This window comes from Montipora foliosa, chromosome 14, assembly GCF_036669935.1.
Source record: "Montipora foliosa isolate CH-2021 chromosome 14, ASM3666993v2, whole genome shotgun sequence".
Classification (NCBI taxonomy): Eukaryota; Metazoa; Cnidaria; class Anthozoa; order Scleractinia; family Acroporidae; genus Montipora; species Montipora foliosa.
This window is the reverse complement of record NC_090882.1, coordinates 10,760,691-10,775,690: the sequence shown is the minus strand read 5'-3', so window position 1 is coordinate 10,775,690 and position 15,000 is coordinate 10,760,691. Positions and strand designations below refer to the sequence as shown.

General features: G+C 39.9%; 1 protein-coding gene across 1 annotated transcript in view; it reads right to left on the bottom strand.

Annotated features, from left to right (window-relative positions):
• The window catches only part of LOC137984588 (regucalcin-like), a 13,067-nt gene extending 2,701 nt beyond the window's left edge, over positions 1-10,366 (bottom strand). Inside the window, exons 1-12 of the mRNA XM_068831757.1 lie at positions 10,191-10,366; positions 8,838-8,874; positions 5,976-6,046; positions 4,874-4,907; positions 4,626-4,669; positions 4,505-4,523; positions 4,057-4,112; positions 3,877-3,921; positions 3,329-3,399; positions 2,937-3,021; positions 1,238-1,303; positions 47-168 (exon numbers count right to left, since the gene is read on the bottom strand). Of these exons, the coding sequence (XP_068687858.1) occupies positions 47-168; positions 1,238-1,303; positions 2,937-3,021; positions 3,329-3,399; positions 3,877-3,921; positions 4,057-4,112; positions 4,505-4,523; positions 4,626-4,669; positions 4,874-4,907; positions 5,976-6,046; positions 8,838-8,874; positions 10,191-10,352 (812 nt within the window). The 5' untranslated portion in view covers positions 10,353-10,366. The remainder of the gene's footprint in view (positions 1-46; positions 169-1,237; positions 1,304-2,936; positions 3,022-3,328; positions 3,400-3,876; positions 3,922-4,056; positions 4,113-4,504; positions 4,524-4,625; positions 4,670-4,873; positions 4,908-5,975; positions 6,047-8,837; positions 8,875-10,190) is intronic.
• Between the last annotated feature and the right edge of the window lie 4,634 nt (positions 10,367-15,000).

Sequence of the window (15,000 nt, the reverse complement as noted above, 5' to 3'; positions counted from 1 at the left end):
TTACGCGACTTTATATCCATATGACGTTTTTTTTAAAATGACACACCTTTCACTTGTTACAATAAGCTCATCATAACTAGCGCCAGCCCAGCAACATGAGGTTACTATCCGTACGGGAAGATCCACATAACTCAGACATCTCCCAGTGTCGGGATCATACCGAATTATCTGAGGTTCAACAACAACATAATAACTTGGTTGCATTCCAAAAAGAGAAGGTTTTTTTAAACATACTACTTAATGATATCACACAAGATGACACGGCCCTGCGCTGATGTTAGCTTGGGACCAAGCTCTTTGGGTGGAGGGGGTTGCTAACATAACAGGGGAACAGCGAGCGCCACTGTTTTCCAAAAAATGGTCTTTTTGCCGTAAGAAATATATTTTCTGAGCAAAAGGTCATCGCAATTAAGGACGAAAACTAAGCAGTTGCAACGATGCCTAATGCAATTCAGGCCGTATAATCATGTTGCACTTGGCATATTTTACCTTCGAAATGTGAGTCTATAGAAAAATATGAAAAATCGACTGAAAGTAGAAAACAAGAAATGAAACAGTGCTAGGCATATTTGGTGTCAAGACAGAACTCTGACAGTTTATCAAAATAACTAAAATCAAATCGTTCCGCCACATCACGCCGCATGAGTGTCTAACCGACACTATTCTCACAGGGAAAGTGGAGAACAAAAGGGGCACAGGTTAGGCAATGGACAGACAACATCAAAGACTGGACCGGAGAGACTCTGACGCAGTGCTGTCACCTCTACCATGACAGCGACCGGCCTAGACCTGAACACAGGGAGGGTACCAAAGCTAGGCAAGGTGAGGCTAACATTTCTCACGCAAAAAAAGCTATCAAGCCGTCTCTAAGCTGATCACTTCCGACTTCGAGTTTGCTTTTGTATCATGTAAGAGGTGAAAGTATGATGGAGGATGGCTGTGATGATCCTTAGCTTCGAGAATTGTTTTTTTTTTTTAAGGCAATTCAAATACACGAGTGGCACACATACCGTATAAGTAGAACAAAAGGGATGGCCATGAGTGTTGACCGCTAAATTTGTGACCTCACAGCCACCTTCAACCGACTCACGCATGCGTACTAAAGAACAATAGCACAACCTATCGTGCTACGGACCCCCTTGCCCTAACAACAATCATAGAAACAATTACCTGGCACACAAAGCAGATCTTAAGCCATAGTGGTATTACTTCTCCTTTAGGCAATAAACAGACTTACTTTCCATCCGTTGTAAATAGCAACCCATAACATTCCCTCAACATCGATAGTCATTCCATCAGGATGCTGAAAGCACAAGACCACACACAAGTACAAAGTCATGTTTGCAGAGAAACTTCGCTATCGCAAAAGGTTAATGCTCCAAACATCTGTTCACGAATCTTTCTTACGGTGGTTGATTTACTTTTATCAACCTTCGTTTTAAGCAAACTTTTACAGAAGCAAAAATGTTCATTCCACGTTCTGAAGACAACATACGCAAAAATATGGTCAACTATAATGTAACAATTTAGTTCGACTGGAATCGAAAATGAAGGAAATGTCAAACAGGCTACAAAGATCAAGACTAGGCAGCCTATGCTGAACAGCGACGAGGGACTTGAACTTCCAAAGATCTATGATGCTGTACTCCCATAAAAGACCAAACTGAATAAATGATTACAGACCTTAGTGCTGTGAACCACTCCCATTCAAACAGATCGATGAAGGCTGAGCAATTCTGCCGAAATCTCTCGATTCCAATCACGCTAAAATTATTACATGTACGTTCTACTCATATTTTTTTCTGGACATGGCACACTTGTTTGAAGAGAGTTTTATTTCAAGTTTATTCTCCCTCTTAACAGCCAGGAGCCATAAAGTATGACCGCTTTAAATTAATCACACAGCAAAGAAAAGCCATCGTCGGCTTCTTTCTACACCTGTCTGCAAGGCTGAAAGGACGAATCAAGAAAAAAAATATTGGTACCTTCAAAAAACACTGTTTAAGTCCTTCTCTGACTAATGGTTAAATTAATTTTGTCCTTGTAGTCCCCAATTTAACTCTATCACTCTATCATGGACAACTGCAAGTTCCTTTGTTTACTTGGGTTTCTTAACGCTGCTGAGTTTACAGTGTATTTCAAATGTTACTTAAATATAAATAAACACTGTGCGGCCCCACAAGCTTCTATGATATCGCCAGGCCCCTGCCCAGATGTTCATTGCACGGATAACTTTATCGAGGAGATACACTGTAAGTCACTATCCAGAGTATAAAAATTATATACTTCCGGGTAAACTTTGGCCAAAACTTTCTTGCAAACCTTTTAACAAGATGTGCTTCAACGAGCGTGCATATTTACACTTACGAGGGCAAAATACTCAAATTTTGGCAGAGATTGAAACTGACGCACAGTGACTTATCCACCGGATAGAGCGGTTTTCAATAGAGTGTCGAAAGTAATTAGCGAATTACTTTGGTTTTGCATTACCTCACTCAGTGATTGGTTCAAAATTCTCGCGCCACTTTTTCAACCAATCAGAAGTTAAACCAAAACCAATCGTGGCTTGCGCGTGCACATTTTCCCGCGCTTTGTGCCGGCTACGTGTAATTACTTCGAGTTTTCATTGGTTTACTGGATTGTCTCCGCCCTTTTTGATTGGCCAAAGTAATTACTTTGGTTTTGGTTTTACGACACTCATTTGAAAACCGCTCAAAACGTATCCGGCCATTGAACTGGGGCCTGACCAATAAAACGAATGTATCTTCATTGGAGGTTCTCTTTCCTGAGCGGTGTCATGCATAAGCAGTGCGGACACACTCAGCTATGAAGGAATGTAAGGTTTTTGCCTCAGATATCATTTAGTTTTGGAAAGGGTTTACAGCCAGAACTGGGAGGCGGTTTGGAGGCAAAACCCTACAATATGAGGACCATACCCCGATGGCAGGATCAACGTTGATAACTGTTCTCCTGTTGAAAAGAGCTCCACTTGTTTCGTCATAATCAAACGCGTCTATTTTTCTGCGGAAAAACGTGCAAAATTAGCGAGAAGGTAACATACAAATAATTTTCCATATATTTTTAATTAAATTGTTATTATTAGTTGTCATATACAATAGGATTGGTCCTCACTGAGTAGCATTTACAACCTACAGGGTTCCAATCACATTGAATAAAGCTTTTTTTGCCTTCTTCCTTCTTTAGTGTATCCTGGGGCCAAGGAAATGGGAAGCAGATGGGAAGGAAAGCAAGAAGAAAGGGTACAGTGAGTCGGTTTGGCCCTTCCCCCCACAAACTGGCTCACGGAAATGCATTTCAGCAGATTTACCTATCAGCAGTATCCACATGATAGAATATTCTCTTGCCTGTATCCCAAGCAATACCATTCGATATCGAGATCTGGGAAAAAAACCATGGACCTGACCGTGAAAACAAATATTCTTTCAAATCTAAATAGGATGCGAGTCACACGACACTTATCTCTCAGGGTTTCGGTTAAAATTTTGAAGCAGTTACATTTGTACCAACTGGGTGCCATAAAACCTAAAAGATTAAAGTAATTACTTGGACTAATCACAACAGAGAAAAGACAAAAATTCAATGGCATAACACTAAGCATTTAATAAATGCACATGTTAATAAGCACGGGGAAACATGCTTGCCTCTGACTAGTACTGGTTGTAAATTTGCTTCAGAGGGAAATGTTGTTAACCCATTTACACATAAAGGGCCTCTAGTTGATGAGTAAAATCATCTGGTGTAGAGTAAAATCTATGTCGCTGTCCTACACTGTACACCAAAGCAAAAATTTTGTGCATTTACTTTTGACACCTAAATTATAGAAAAAAAACCTCTGCACTTTCCAACACTGGTTACCTTATCCACATGGCTTTGAACCTTGTAATCATAATTTAATGAATACTGAAAATATAACAAAGAGATACATTTCAGTTATTCACATTCACATGTAACCTTGACCATTTTAAGATAAGGTTCAAGTACAATAAACATGTATGAGCAATACAAGATCTTCAAAATCTGTAAAGCAATACTAACCAATGATCCTTGATGTGGTACAACCTTGGTGGGAATTGGTTCTGGGCCCATGGAGCCTACAAATTAAAAAAAGCAGAGAAAACAGCCTACTCTAAATAATACTGCAGTTATGAGAAGGATGTGAGGCTGTTACCTGGCGATGGGTGAATCAAATATGAAATAACACTAACTGATCATTTGAAACTAATGAAACAAATGATTATAATCATCTGGAAGTTGCATGATTCCCACTTGGGTCCACACAGAATGTAGGTTCTTGGCCAGTTATATTCATGACAGCAAAAACAATAATATGTTTTCGTATGTTGCTGATGAACAAATCTTTATTTTCTCACTCCTCTTCTCAGAGCATTGTGGCAAGATGCTGAATATGGTATCAGTATGGTAGCAGTAATTTCCAGCACCATCATTTTACCCAACAGGGGCACTGAAAAGTGTGTTCATCTACCTGCCCAGAAGCGCCCAGCCTGAAAATAAAAATTGATGTTACATAATATCACTTAAAATCACTCGTTGTTATGCAAAATAAATTAACTGACGTAACAAAGAGAATAATTATCATTACTAACTGGGTCACATTTTCCATCATTGAAACGATTTCCTGGTTTGTCACCTGAAAGTAGTCAACACAAAGTCATGTCATGAAAAACAAAGACACTCTAATCATGTGAATAAAAAAGCGAACAGTACAGGATTTAAACCTTTAAATTACAGCCAGCAATGACGAACAAAATTATACTAAAACCATTATGAAGGTAAGAAAAGATACCAAAACAAATTAAGCAGCACAATTCCATACGGTAGGTCACAAACTAACCATCGATTGAGGCTACTATTTCTTGCTTCCCTGTCTTAAAACAAAAACAAAAACAGGAATTATTGATGAGCAACTTAATTTGAAAGTGTATTGCAATTGTCTCTGAATAATTAACACACTTCAGATTTGCCTAGATACGTCCCTGAAAAAGGAAGTTAATATAAGTAGTCACATTAATTAGCAGATCTACCTCTTGCTAATCTTATTTATCACGTCAAAAAAGCCACTTCGTAAAACAACAAGAATTGGTCAACACCTGATTATAGGCACTATTGTGGCATTCAGGTGAAAACTCATTTGGTCAAATCTCAAGGTTGCACTTCCCTTTTTTGGTTATTTATTTGCTAGAGCAGATTGAAGTTTGATGATGATGATGTGGAATTGCTACAGTGTACGTGTACATGTATATCCACCCACCCATACACTCACAAAGGACAGCCACAACACCAGGAACTCCATCCCTTACTGTTCTTGAATAGTGTGTGGGCTTTTTTATGTACAGTATATGAAATGGTGACAATGGAACCCACTGGAAACTCGGAAAAATCCGAGCCCCAGATGAGATTTGAACCCACGACCATCCGTGATCTAGTTGGATGCTCTAACCACTGAGCTACTAGAGACACTATGGTGAGCAAGGTCGAAATGAGGGTCTTTGACTCAAGCTGCATCACGCAGCTACAGAGTCAAATAATGGCAGCATAGCTCATAACTGCATCACGCAGTCATATTAAAGCCTATCTATGATGCGGCCAACCAACCACCCAAGTGAGCAAATGTGAGAATTATATACACAGTAAACGACAATGACAATGGAACCCACTGGGGCTCTTCTGACTTTTCCGAGTTTCCAGTGGGTTCCATTGTCACCATTTTATTTACTGTGTATATCATTCTCACATTTGCTCACTTGGGTGGTTGGTTGGCCGCATCGTAGATATGCTTTAATGTGACTGCATGATGCAGTTATGAGCTATGCAGCCGTTATTTGACTCTGTAGCTGCGATTAATATTAAAGAAAAGTAAACTGTCAATTTCTTCCTGTGTTCACACTTTCCTTTCTCTTTGAAAAGGTAACTGCCATCTATGCACAATAACAAACCTCTAAGTCCAGGAAAATAAAATCTCTTTTTGCTGCTACAACTAATGATCCACCCTTTTTTCTTGGGACAGCTTCAAGAAAAAACAACTAACATAAGACCGAAGCATCTCAGCAACGGACATGATCAGTATAAGAACCAGCATTTGAATATAGTAGTAGTAGTAACTAGTAGTAGTGGTAGTAGGTCCTCAGTGTTGAAAGAATTAGAGAAGTGGATTAAAGTCCTTTCTTTTGATGTTGGAACAGTATTCTTACAAAAGACAACCTTATCAGGAACAGCTAGGATTTTGAGGAAAGTGCTTGACACTTACATTATGGAAAGAAGTTCTGTGGGACCCTTGGCTGTTAGTTATGGCCCGCTCTCACAGGATAACAATAAGGCATTACATCAGCTTGTGACCAATAACACTACTTAATAACCGAGAGTGAAGTTGTTACAGCAAAATCTCAAACTGAGGCCTGCCTTGCCGTGCTGATCAAGCGATAGCAAGGTCACTACAGCTAGGCCGAAGTTTGAGATTTTAGATTATATGTGAGATTAGATTATAAGTGAGGTGCACATATACACCTTATTCCAAAATGGCCACAGTGTCAGTGTTCTTTTGTTTGATTGCAAGTTGGCCCTTTTGGCCTTGTTCAAGGTCAAATAAGGGTATTCTTTTGAATTTTACGTTTGAAAGTGAGGCCAAAAGGGCCAATTTGCAAGGAAACAAAAGAATACTAAAATGGCAGCCATTTTGGAATTAGGTGTATACTGCACAAAGACATAAATATTTACATGTGAGACAGGTTATATGTGAGAAGAAATTACCTGAAATTACATGAAGGCAAAAAGGAAACTACATGTACTTCTGTGCTATACTATGCACAGAAAGAAAAAAAAAACCCTGAATCATCCTGTGTATTGGATTAGCATTTTTTAAAGTAGATCCAATACAATTGCTAGCAATCTGTGATCACAACCCTTAAAAATTTCATATCTTCAATAAAATTCAAAATTTCAACAAACCCATCTGTGACATTTATGCTAATGAAGTTCATTGTCTGATCAAGTAAACTTTATTCGTTCAAAATGTATCGTGCATTGGGTTTAGGGTTCCTTCTGTTGTGGTCACATGACTTCGACAAATATGGCCAACGTCCATTAACTGAGAGTGTTCACCAATAAACCATGTATGGCCTACGGGTAGTCTATTGCTGTTTTACAACCTGAGAAAGGGCCCATGGAAGTTTACATAGTAACTGGGCCTGCAGTTAAGAAGAACCCCTTTAAGTGGTCCCACTGATGACTAAAGGTTATTATAAAATAATTGGGTATAGTACACACACTCTCATTGGTCAATAGCTGTGTTTAGATGAAAGTATGGAAACACGGCTGTGACATCACACGAATCTTGATTGGTTATGTATTGTCACATGCGCGTTTTGATTGGCTGGTAGGAAATATGAGCGTGTATCAAGAGAATATGTTTCAATCAAGAAGTAGAAACCAGCATTTTCCTTCATTTGTTGGGGAAGTTGGGAGAATTCTTGACAGTTATGCAAACCCTTGACTGCGCCTCAGGTTTGCATAACTCTCTTGAATTCTCCTAGCTCCCCCTCGTGTTTAGATGAGGCTATGGAAACACGGAAAATGTCCTCTATTGCTTAAAATAGTGTGGCATTAAACTGACTAAATTCTGTAAGTCTCACTCTCAGGAGAGAAAGATTTCTAAGTGGACCAAGATGTTGTTAAAGGGGGCATGGCTTTTGAGTGTACGTACATGTACTGTTACAGTAACTTTCGTTAATAAACACTTAAACACATCATCAGAAGCAGGCATCTCATTTATTAATGGAAACAGAGAGGCTGTTACATTATCATAAAGAAAGATCAGTTTCAAAAGCAAGGTTGACAGAGATGCCTTCAAAGTGGCTTAATACAGTACTAGTTACAGTAACTACAACACATTAAATTAAGTCCATAAGCCCCAACCCTTCCCCCTCAACCAGAGCTTTGTACAAGGGGTCATCAGGGTTTCAGGGTTAACTTCCACACTGCCAAACTTCCACTGACACTTCCACACTTCAACTCGATGTAAACTCGATGTAACAATTACTTGTGAGTAAATTTCTCGCATTTGCATTCCTTTGTGATGACGAATTCTGTGCTCTTCTACCCGAAGTAAAAGCCATTTTTTAATTATCATTACAATATAAATTGTATGGAAATGCTTTGGATAGTGTGAATAAAGAATTAAAGTGATTTGAATTGAGTGCTAGGCACTGGGCAAGTTGATCATTTTGTGTATAATTATGACTTTGTCCTGTTGTTTTTCTTTATCCCCTTTCTTTGCTCCTTTGGCCCCTTTTGTCTTCCCATGCACCTTCAGTATAATGCTATCAGCTAAAGTAGCCTACCTCAAATAATCTAAGCACGGCTTTCAAGTTCTTGTTTAAAGAACAGTCCTATCCTCTCTATCTACTTTCTTTTTACAAAAAATGACAAATTCCTAGGTACTAACCCTAAACCCTAAACCCTTAGCCCTAACTTCCACACTTCCACACCTCAACTCAATGTCAATTCGATGCAATAATTATTTTTTATGTGTTTAGGGTTATGTTTAACTTCCACACTGCCAAACTTCCACACTTCCACACTGCCAAACTTCCACACGTCCACACTTCAACTTGATGTGAACTCTATGTAATTTGATTATTTGTGAGTAAATTTCTCGCATTTGCATTCCTTTGTGATGACGCGTTCTGTGCTCTTTAACCCAAAGTAAAAGTCTTAAAAAACTCCCTGACAACCACTCATAGGGTTTGTAGCCATGTGTAATTAGCAAAAGAAACAAGAATAAAAAAATTAATAAGCCTTACCTGCTCCTACCGGTCCATCAAAATTGTATTTTTCATCCTGAAAATACTTTTAGTAAGTAAATAAGCAGCGACAAGTTATTTTAAACGAAGCCTTCTAAAGCTCCCTCAGGATCTAAATACAAAATTGAAAATTGAAAAGAACCAGTGAAACATGCAGTACATTTTTGTACTTTTAAAATTGAAAGGAAAGCGTGTTTTTGCAAATTCCCAAGCCCCCAGCTGACCTCCTTGGCAAATGCCCAACCCTGGGGAAGCAAAAGTGAAAAAATCCCCACGGAGTATTAAGCGGCCATTAAACATAACATGATGACTAAAGTTCAAGTTCTCATCAACAGACACCCCCAGTATCTCTATAGCTATGTCATGTTTGAAGGAAGTCTCAATCACTGTTGCAATGTGTACTTTCTCATGCTTATGGCTACTGATCAGCATTTGACTTTCCCTGAGGGTGTAAACTGCAGGGTGCAGGATAGGGTTGCAGGTCATTCTTTAACCATGGCTGAAACAACCCAATCCCTTGCTAATCCTAACATTAGGCCGAAACACCCTCCAAGATATTCTTTGAGAGATGCCCAGCGCTCAGACTAGATTCAATAAACACAGGTCACATTCCACAGGTCACTCATTGCAGGTCATTGTTTTACCTTTTTGAAAGTAACCCAAAACCCTCAATTTGGCTAACCCTAGGCCTAAAAACCAACCTTAGGCCTAGGCTTAGCTCAGTTGGTTGAGCACCGGGCTGCCATGCTCAGGGTCTTTAAATAACTGAGGAGAAAGTGCTGCCTTTGTAATTACATCCGCAAATGGTTAGACTTTCAAGTCTTCTCGGATAAGGATGATAAGCCGGAGGTCCCATCTCACAAATAACTTCCATGTTCATTAGTTCCCTGTGGGACGTTAAAGAACCCACACACTATTCGAGAAGAGTAGGGGATGAAGTTCCCGGTGTTGTGGCTGTTCTCTGTGTGTACATGTATGTGGGTGGGTGGGTATAGCAGGTCCACATCAGCTGAATAGTTGCCAAAACTTCAACCTGCTTAAACAAATAAATAACAAACAAACAAAATTGAGGGTTTTGGTTACTTTCCAAAACGTGAAACAATGACCTGCAACGAGTGACCTGTGGACTGTGACCTGTGTTTTAGACCCGCCGGATTCAATCGGTTGTGCATGCAATCACGTTAACAATGCAATTTTTCTTGGTGCAATAACAGACCAAACGGTCGACTCTACTGGAGATTTTAGCAGTTTCGATTCGAAGCAATAAAAAATGATTGCGTGACACTGCACGAAAGCTTACCTGAGCAATCAATTTATGACAGCGCAACCAACGTAGAACTGAACATACCTTACCTTTCCCGTTATTGGATCAAGCAGATGAACGCTCTGCCCAAATATGTCCACCCATATTAACCTTCGAGTGCTTTCGTCCCAATGAGGTCCCTCTCCAAGTTGTGCACATCTCTCTTTCACAACAGAAATCTCACAGGCAACGGCCGCCATTTTGAAAGTCATTTTGAAAGTCAAAGTCAAAAGGTTTTTGGGTAATAGTCCAGCTGCTGACTCCACTGTTAAGGGGCTCAAACCGGTTTCCACACTTGAAAGAAACATTCTCATATAGAAGGATTGACACTACAACATTTTATCACTTAACAGCAATGTTATGGTACCATGTCAAACACCAATTATTGCTTAACAAGATGCAGTCATTTTTGTGACGCAAAACGTTACCGTGGCAACAGGAAAGCCCTGTAATAACACCCCATATTTTGGCTTTAGCTGCTCATATCTCAAAAACGAACTCGGTGACCCCCATTTTTATTTCTGAAATGTAATCAACATGCCAGAATAAAACGTTCTGCAAAGTTTAAAAAAATTATGTGGAGCAGATTCAGAGCCACCTTAAATAGTTGAAAATTTAAGATAGCTCTGAATCTACTCCACGGAATTCTTTTAAACTTTGCAGAGAGTTTAACCTTGGCTTGCTGATTACTTTTGTGCGATAAAAAATTTGGGTCACGGAGTTCGTTTTTCAGATATGAGCAACTAAAGCTAAAATAGAGGGTGTTTTTGCAAGGCTTTCTTATTACCATGGTAACTTGTTATGTCACAAAAATGACTGCATCTTGTTAAGCAATAATTGATGTTTTACATGGCACCATAATATTGCTGTTACGTGATAAAGTATTGCAGTGTCAATCCTTTTAATAACAAGGTCTCCCTAAAAGTGTTGAAACTGGTTTGAGCCACCTCGAATTTCAAGAGAACTTGTTAGTAGAAGGATTGACACTACAACGCTTTATTACGTAACAGCAATGTTATGGTACCATGTGAACATCAATTATTGCTGAACAAGATGCAGTCATTTTTGTGACGTAACAAGTTACCATGGCAACAAGAAAGCCTTGCAAAAACACCCTATATTTTGGCTTGGGTTACTCATATCTGAAAAATAAACTCATCTTTTTATTGCACAAAAGTGATCAGCAGGCCAAGATGAAACTCTCTGCAAAGTTTAAAAAACTCTGTGTAGCGGATTCAGAGCCACCTGAGCTGATTGAAAATTTGTAATGCACATGTCGACAAATTACCAATGTGGCTTCTGCATGGAAACGAGGCTTAGACTAATCATGGCTATTTTAGAGAGTTTTCTAAACGTAATTTGTTATTTTTCTCGCTCGTTAACAAAAGGCTACCTTCGATATTACAAAAGAGTGACAAGTGGCTGATCACGTGACCATTTTTTTAAAAATGAGAAACGACATTTGTTAACAGTGTTGTTACACAGAATTCTAGCTAAATATCCGAAGAAATGTTTTATTGTAACGCATTTCCTTTGTCTTGTTATAGAGTTACTTTAACACACTGCAACAGACTTCACATCGGATAAAGTGCATATAGGGTTCAACATGAAATCTAGGCTGACACAAACTTCACATTTCTAGAGCCTGTCTAGAATGTCCCATCTTCTTTGCGCTCTCGTTGTACTCTTGAGGGAATCCTGCTTGTATACGTCCCAAGTAATGTCTACACGGTTGCGGATTGCAGTTGTCTGTTAATAAATGGTCTGAATACCGCATCAATGTACTCTTGGAATGTGTCTGCTGTTTCAGGCAACAGCATCTCAATGGCTACTGCTCCATTGCCGGAGGAGTACTTCATCAAACACTGGCTGTTGATTGACCTCAGTGACATGAAGACGTTCTAGACACTTCACTAAGTCGGCCTTTTGACCTCCCCTGAGTTGATAATTTTGTGCAAGTGCAGGTGGTCATGGTTGATTCTCAAACTTACAAAAATTCATCAAGATTTCCCTCCCTACATTTGCAAGCAGAGTAGAGCCGAGAAAAAAGTGCACAGTCATTCTTTAATGCCAAGACCTGGGACTCTTCCTTTGTCATGGACTTCTTGTTTGAGTTGCTGAACAGAGACAGATCGTTCTTCTTGATAGTGTCTTTGACAGGCCTGGATCTATCAATTAGCCTTTCTTGCACACTTATCATACTATGACTTTCCAACTTGGGGGATAATCCTTACTGTTTCTACAACTTCACTGCTCATGACATCTTTAGTGTACACAGCAATCAGTTCCTTCCCTCGTCCTCTCACCTTGCCATCAACATCAAATGTCGATACCGCATGGAGTGGAGATGAAGTGTTGGCCTCACCGTCGCAGAAAAAACAAGTTTCATTTGAGGGTCTTGGCTGAACAGATGACGGTGACCTTCGTGTCTTTACAGACCTTTCTTTCCTTGATTCTCTCCTTTTTCTCCTTTCTTCTTGCACGTTCTAATTTGGTATTGCTCAAGTGATCCCTGCAGCTCTTATGCCATAAAGCTTTGTTTTTGCAAGGGACGCTTTCAGCCCTGACCCATAATCAAGTTGATAATTGACAATAACAATAATAATATTTCATACACTTATAAAGCGCACTAATAAAAGCTCTAAGGCACTTTACAACTAATACAAAGTAGAAACTTAAAAAAAAATTAAAGACACAGTTGAATCAGATAAAAGCCAAAAAGAGTCAATCAGGACAAAAATGAATTCTAAAAAGATATGCATAAACACTTGTGGCTCGCTTGATGTGCCCTAGAAGGCTATTCCATAGCTTCGGGGAACAAACTGAAAAGGCTCGATCGCCATATGACTTTAAATTAGACGGAGGAATCAGAGGTCGGTAGAACAAAGCAGCAAAGGGCCAACTGCGTCCAAAAGCGATCACACGGGCCGAAATCCCGGGATGACTCGTTTGGTAAGACGGTCCAGCGCCATCTCTAGAGATACTGCATTTTTCTCTCTTTTTCAAACATTCCGTCAGCTCATGCGCAAATGTTTTGGCCCTCCGATACCTACCATACCAAAAAAAGACGCTGGTTTTTACAAGGAGTTGACATTTCATTTGATTGTACAGGCAAAAGCGTAGATGTACGAACCGTGGGAGTCTGGTGTCCTTGAGACAGAGGTGAGAGAGGGTTTCGTGCAGACTGCGTCGCCTAAAATGCTTTGTTGCAAAGCTGGTGGGTCACGAGTGAAATTGTCTCTCTGGCCTTTCTGCGGACGAATTCCAGGACATACCGATACAATTTGGGCAAGTTTTGAGAGCTAAAAACGTGAATGGATGCGGTATTTTGCTGGTAGAACTGGGTGGCATTTATAAAAAAAATCCATGAAATGAGAATCGGGGTCTTCCCTTGTCACGGAATGGCAGAATTACCCAGAATTCTTTTAGGAAGAAGGAACGAGGCAACTTGAGAAGCACGAGACAGGACCTCATCAAATGGCTGAAGAGCGACCGGAGGAAAAAGTGAGAAGAAATTTTCTAGCCAGATACTAAGGACTACTGAGCCCTGGTGTGTGCTGTCAATGTAGACTTTTGATTTCTGAACACGTTTTTGTTATAGAAAATTCGCGACAAAGTAGTGCTTTTTTCGCTGTTATTCTTGTAGCAAAGGCTGGCGTTTCGTCAGTTGTTCTTGTCAAAAGAACGGTATAATGTAACTAAGAGAATACTGAGATTTACATTTGCATATTACGAAAGGCAAACTCCATATGATCTCTATGCAATAAGCGCATTCAACATTTCTTCATATTAATACTATAAAAGTCTGCTTTTGAAGGACTTTACTTCTGCTGCATATAAAAAAAAACCGAGTTTTCTCTTCGGTCTTCTCAGTTCTCATGATGTTCGCGGAAATTACATTCTGTTTCTCAATAAACCTAGAACAACCAGTTATGGTCTTAATTCTCTTTCTTACTTCAGTATCGGCCAAGTTATGGAATGCGCTACCTGGTTTTATCCGTACTGAATGAGTTAACAGGTTTTAAAATGAGAATCCAGGCCGCGTTTTGTATAGCTGCTTTTTCGAAAATCGCTGTTTCTTTAAATATTTCATGTTTGATTATTTATCCGTGTGGGGTATGTATTTTAGCTGTAAATGTAATGTCTGCAAGATATTAGCTATTGTAATTACTCTGAAATTCGAGAAGAAATAAACTTTAAGCGCGTGTGTATGTTACCTTCAGCAGGGCGCATGCGTACACTTTGTAAATTGCGATTCCAGTGCTTACCATATGTCAGATAAAATGACTTTTCTCTTGAATATATAACCCATCGAAATATTAAGGTAAATTGTAATGACAAGGGCGGTCTGGAGCTGTGAGTAGGCGTGGGATTTGTCACATATGGTTTAGGGGCCGACATATCCCTCCCTCAATGCCGTACCGGGAGGCGAGGTCGGTAGCAGAAAGCAGCGAAGGGCCAACTGCGTCCAAAAGCGATCGCACGGGCCGAAATCCCGGGATGACTCGTTTGGTCCGACGCTCCAGCGCCACGTCTGAAGGTACTGCATTTTTCTCTCTTTTTCAAACATTCCGTCAGCTCATGCGCAAATGTTTTGGCCCTCCGATACCTACCATACCAAAAAAAGATGCTGGTTTTTACAAGGAGTTGACATTTTAGTTGATTGTACAGGCAAAAGCGTAGATGTACGAACCGTGGGAGTCTGGTGTCCTTGAGACAGAGGTGAGAGAGGGTTTCGTGCAGACTGGGTCGCCTAAAATGCTTTGTTGCAAAGCTGGAGGTTCACGACTGAAGTTGTCTCTCCGGCCTTTCTGTGGAGGAATTCCAGGACCTACCGATGCAATTTGGGCACGTTTTCAG